The sequence below is a fragment of the Gracilinanus agilis genome, chromosome 3 (assembly GCF_016433145.1).
Source record: "Gracilinanus agilis isolate LMUSP501 chromosome 3, AgileGrace, whole genome shotgun sequence".
NCBI lineage: Eukaryota > Metazoa > Chordata > Mammalia > Didelphimorphia > Didelphidae > Gracilinanus > Gracilinanus agilis.
The window spans coordinates 649,630,361-649,635,870 of record NC_058132.1 but is presented as its reverse complement, the minus strand read 5'-3'; the positions used below and the strand labels follow the sequence as shown (position 1 = coordinate 649,635,870).

The window sequence follows — 5,510 nt, the reverse complement described above, 5'->3', positions numbered from 1 at the left end:
CCTTACTCACGTGGGGACAGCTTCCCCTCCAGAGTTTTTGGCCACCAGAGTCGCCCCCTCCTTTTCCTTTGTAATCTGCTCTCCCCAAATCCAGAGGAGATTTCTGGCTGTACCAAGATTCCCTCCCCCACCCCCCACCCCCCACCCCCACCTTCTCTCTTAGAAATTCTAAAGTGGAACGTCCATTCTCAAGGTTCACATCATTTCTACTTATGGCTTCACCTACCTTTAAAAAAAGGAGGGGGGAGGGCAGGTAGCTCAGTGGATGGAGAGCCAGGCCTAGAGACGGGAGGTCCTGGGTTCAAATCCGGCCTCAGACACTTCCAGCTGTGTGACCCTGGGCAAGTCACTTGACCCCCATTGCCCACTCTTGCTGCTCTTCTGCCTTGGAGCCAATACACAGAAGTTAAGGGTTTAAAAGAAAAATTTAAAAAAACAAAAAACCCTCACCTTCTGTCTTAGAATCAATACTAGGTGCTGGTTCTAAGGCAGAAGAGCTGTCAGGGCTAGGCGATGAGGGTTAAGTGACTTGCCCAGGATCACACAGCTGGAAGTGTCTGAGGCCGGATTTGAACCCAGGACCTTCCGTCTCTGGGTCTGACTCCCCAACCACTGAGTCACCCAGCTGCCCCCTTCACCTACCTTTTGAAGGAAATTCTCCGTCAGTGGTTCTGCAGTTAGCAAAGAGTGAGCTCCAATAGAGGTCTGGCTAGTTGGAATCCACCATTGGGATCATCCCTGGAAACGTGTCCTTTTCCTCCTTCTGGTGGGATAGGGACGGGCTGGAGCACAGTCCTCCGTCCTCTGTCCTCCCCGTCTGCATTCCCAGGCTAGCTCCAAGATGTCCTCACATGACCAGAGACACATTCTAAGGGAACGTCATTCTCTTTCTCCTGAAGAAGGCCTGAGCTTCCCGAGCCCCCCTCCACTCCCGCCTCCCATGTCACCCATTCTCAGTCAGCTTGCACCCTGCCCAGACCTGGAAGAGTGGGAGCCCCGGGGGTGCCAGCTGCTTCTGAAGTTCTGGGAGCAACGCCGGGATGATGAGACCAAGATGGTGGCAGCCTAAGGGACGCGGTCACCATTGTGTGGTCTGAACTCGACCTCCCAGGATTCCTTCCAACGCTGAGTGTGGTTAAAAGAGGGCAACGACGCCCTGGCGGGACCTTCTGGCCAGTCACTCTCGATATCTGCAGCCGATTCCACAGTAGAGTCAAGGCTCTGGGCATGGAGCCCCCAGCACTAAACTGACGTCACAACGTAGAGCTCGGATGGGCAGTAACGGTTCAGCTCTGGGATGCCGACATTCTAGCAGTAAGAGGAGGAGCTGTTTGGCCTGGGCAAGTGGGCTCAAGGCTCACTGAAGGATAATAGCTGCCCACCCAGGGCCCTCCTTGGCATCGCTGAAGGCGGCAATGTGGAGCAAAGATGCTCTGGGCACTCTGCGCCAGCCGCTGCGCTCCGAGGATTTCATATTGTCTCCCTACCTGGATCCACAGTGGATGGAGGTCCGGAAGGACGGGACCTGAGTTCCATATTCTTTTTTTTTTAATCTTCTGCCTTAGCATCAGTACTGTTTATTGGTTCCAAGGCAGAAGGGCAAGGCAATGGAGGGTAAGTGACTTGCCCAGGGTCACACAGCAAGGCAGTGTCAGAGGTCAGACTTCAGTCCAGGACCTCCTGTCTCTAGACCTGCCTCTCAATCCACCGAGCACTCTGGCTGCCCCAAGTTCCATATTCTTTTTCAGGCAGAGGTTAGGGGGGCGCTGCTGAAATCCCTTCCAGTTCTCAGTTCCCATGACCTACACGGCTACTTGCCAATTAGGCAGCCAATGGGGTATCTTGTCCAGCTACAGCCCTTTTGGTATTAGGCCAAACCCAGGACGAGAAGGGCCCAAACCCACTGGTTCTGATACTTGGGAGACGGAGCCCCCTTTGCATGAATGAATGCCAGATACCTCCACCCCTTGGGGTAAGGAACAAGAGAAAGGCACCGTCGTGGCCCAACTGCAGTGTCCATGAGCTCTCCTTTATCCCTCTAACCACCGGATGGAGTCTCTCCCTTTCCTGGCCCCCAGTACAGTGTGACCAGACCCCCTGGGGGCTCGGGCTCCTCTGACCAGGACAGGAAGGGTCTGGGCAGTCGGGATGCAGGACGTAGGACAGGACCAAAGGCCGACCTCAGGGCAAAGATTCAGCTTAATGAGGGCAGCCAGGAAGAGGGCAGATTCCTCTCGGAACTCTTCCCGTGGGGAGTCCATCGGGCCTCTGGCACACTGGTGCTCTCTGTCTGCCTCGCTCCAGGCCAGGGGCTGACTCACCATCCAGAAAACACAGAACCTGTCTCTGACGGGGCCCGGCCCTTGTCTACGTTCCTGGATCTACTTACTCTCAGTTCTGAGCCCAAACCCTCCGAGATCTCCAGGAAGGGGATTCCTCCCTCCGTAATGGTGTCACACACGGGAGGGCCTCCCCTATCCTGGGTGGACTCCCCATGAGTGAAACCGGACCGAGACGACGTGAGCTCGGACACCTGGGAACTCTTGGGGAAGAAATGGCCCAGATGGCTTGAGCCGAGCCAGGAGCACAGCTGGCCATTCGTCTGGGCCAGGAAATTGTTCCAGGATCTGAAACCACCTTCCCCAAACTGGGAACCCATGTTCCGGGGCCGGATCCAGCAATTTGTGCACCCAGAGCAGGCGGAATGAAACACAACCTCAAATCAACTTGCTAATTCATCATGGGGAATGGAGCGACTCGGCCGGGGTGGGAAGGGGAATGGGTTGCTAGGATAATCATGCCTTGCCTTTGCCCAGGCTCTCATTGGCAGGTGGAGGTACAGAGAGCGTACAGAGCTCATCTGTCCCGCTGTGTATCTCCGGCCCAGCCTGGAGGAGGAAAGGAGCAAATGGCAGGGTCCGAGAAAGCCCGACGTCGTTTTCACGAGCTCGTCTATAGGGTAGCAGAGCTCCAGAAATGGTTGTCCAGAGCATCACAGATTTAGAGGGAAGGGCCTTGGAAATCATCCAGGCCACCCCTCCGCATTTTACAGATAGGGAAACTGAGGCACCGCCGCATGGCCGGTAAGTCTCAGAAGCAGGATTGACCTCGGGTCTTTCTGACTCTGTGCCTGCCTCTGGGAGAAACGGGCCAGATGGGCTCCGAGGCTCTTCCTAGCTCCAGACCCCACCAGGAGATTCAGGTGGTTCTGGGCTCGTTCAGGGAAGGGACGTGGGGGTGGGGGAGGCTCGGGCAGCGCCTCCCAGCTCCAGCTGCTGCTGACGTCAGCAACACCCAGAGGAGAGCCCGAGATGCCTCCGGCTCCCCTCAGGCCCTGCCTTGTGCGGGGCGAGCAGCAGCGGCAGCAGCTGGAACCCATTACCCTGGCAGAGGCTGCTCGGCCACGGCTTTGCTAATAAGTGACCTACTGTAAACGTTAGCAATGACTGAAGTTTATGAATGTGGAGCTGCTTTCCCGTTAACATGTGGCGCCTCCGATACCCTGGGGTGAAGGGGAGAAGGGGGAAGGGGGAACTGGGAGGGAGGAGGGGAGAAGGAAGACAAGAGGGGGGAAGGGAAGAAGAAGGGGGAGGGGTGGAGCTGGAGAGAGGAGAAAGAAAGGAAAGGAAAGAAGGCCTTTGTTCACTGGGAGGGCCGCCTCCAGAAGAAATCTCTGTGTCCTGGATGTGGAAACCACCCCAAAATCATGGGGTGTGCAGAGCCCCCAGGGAACCCGGGGCCCCTTCGGGACCAAACCCCTCATTTTCAGGGAGGAGAACCCAAATTCTGCAGAGGTTCCACAGATTTGAAGTCAGAGTGTTTTGAGCCAGATGGAGTCTTGAGGATAACGGGGGGCTCTTAACCTGAGGTCTGTGAACCCCCAAAGGGCCCAGGGGTCATTTTGAGGGCATCCATGAACTTAGAGGGGGAAAACATGGCATCTCTATTTTCTCCAACATGCCCTTTCCTTCATCATCCTATTTCTTCTACTTTGAGGCATTTTAAAACATCATTCTGAGTCCATAGACCTCGCCAAACCGTCCAAGGGGTCCAGGAAACAAAAAAGATGAAGAACTTCCAGGCTAGTTCAATGACTTTACTTTGAAGAGAAGGAAACTGAGGCCCAACCACTAGATTAAAGAACTAGAATTTGAACACAGATCTCTGCTGCCTCTGAGTCAAAGGCTCTTTCCTTGGCATAGGATGGCATTTGAAGAGTGGCTAGAGAAACAGAAATGGCCGCCGTGATGCCTAGCTCTCTGTTCAAGGCTCAGTTGCCCAGGTTGCTCCATTTTGGATGAACTGCCTTCCAATTGGAGGGAGGGTGGCAAGAAAAATGCACCAGAATTCCATTCCTTCCCTGATTTCTCTTCTTCCTCCATTCATGGTCCCCCGAGGCCTCTTGAGCATTCTCCTCCCTATGCCCCACTGCCCACTGGCCTCCATCACCGAGCTTTTCTGTCGAAGATTCAATGATGTGCATGTTAATATGGAGAGAATCGCACCAAGGAATCTCCCAGCCTCCAGCTCGAAACAGCCTCTCCTTTATCTACTTGGTTAACTTTGGAATTTCTTAAAGGGGCAGGGACCCCGCCAACTCTCACACATGCATGAATATGTACCTTTAGGCATGTACACATGTGCACGGGGGACCTGTGGTTTCCTCCACTCAAGGTGAGGAATTTCCTCTGCAGAGCTGTCCCTCTTCACACCTTAGCGATTTGGAGGAGAGCCTACAGCCACCAAAAGGTTAAGGGCCTTGCCCGGGCTCACATAGCCAGTCCTCATGGGAAAGAGCCAGACTGTGTATAGAGGGCAATCAATCACTTTATTTAGTATCATGTCATGCTGTCTATTATTATTACTTATGGAGCACCGACGCTGGGCCAGCGGCTGAGCCAGGTACTAGTGATAAAAGTAGAAAGAGCCAAACCATGGGCAGTCGTTTCTCAGTCATGATTCCATTTGGGGTTTCTTGTCCAAGATCCTAGAGTGGTTTGCCATGCCTTGGAAGGAAGGAAGGAAGGAAGGAAGGAAGGAAGGAAGGAAGGAAGGAAGGAAGGAAGGAAGGAAGGAAGGTGAAGGAGGGAGGAAGGAAGGAAGGAAGGAAGGAAGGAAGGAAGGAAGGAAGGAAGGAAGGTGAAGGAGGGAGGAAGGAAGGAAGGAAGGAAGGAAGGAAGGAAGGAAGGAAGGAAGGAAGGTGAAGGAGGGAGGAAGGAAGGAAGGAAGGAAGGAAGGAAGGAAGGAAGGAAGGAAGGAAGGTGAAGGAGGGAGGAAGGAAGGAAGGAAGGAAGGAAGGAAGGAAGGAAGGAAGGAAGGAAGGTGAAGGAGGGAGGAAGGAAGGAAGGAAGGAAGGAAGGAAGGAAGGAAGGAAGGAAGGAAGGTGAAGGAGGGAGGAAGGAAGGAAGGAAGGAAGGAAGGAAGGAAGGAAGGAAGGAAGGAAGGTGAAGGAGGGAGGAAGGAAGGAAGGAAGGAAGGAAGGAAGGAAGGAAGGAAGGAAGGAAGGTGAA

General features: G+C 54.2%; 1 protein-coding gene across 1 annotated transcript in view; it reads left to right on the top strand.

Annotated features, from left to right (window-relative positions):
* Window positions 1-4,638: 4,638 nt before the first annotated feature.
* LOC123242023 (ciliary rootlet coiled-coil protein 2-like) overlaps window positions 4,639-5,510 on the top strand; it is a 129,112-nt gene continuing 128,240 nt past the window's right edge. The window contains exon 1 of the mRNA XM_044669518.1: window positions 4,639-4,674. Within this exon, the coding sequence (XP_044525453.1) occupies window positions 4,639-4,674 (36 nt within the window). The remainder of the gene's footprint in view (window positions 4,675-5,510) is intronic.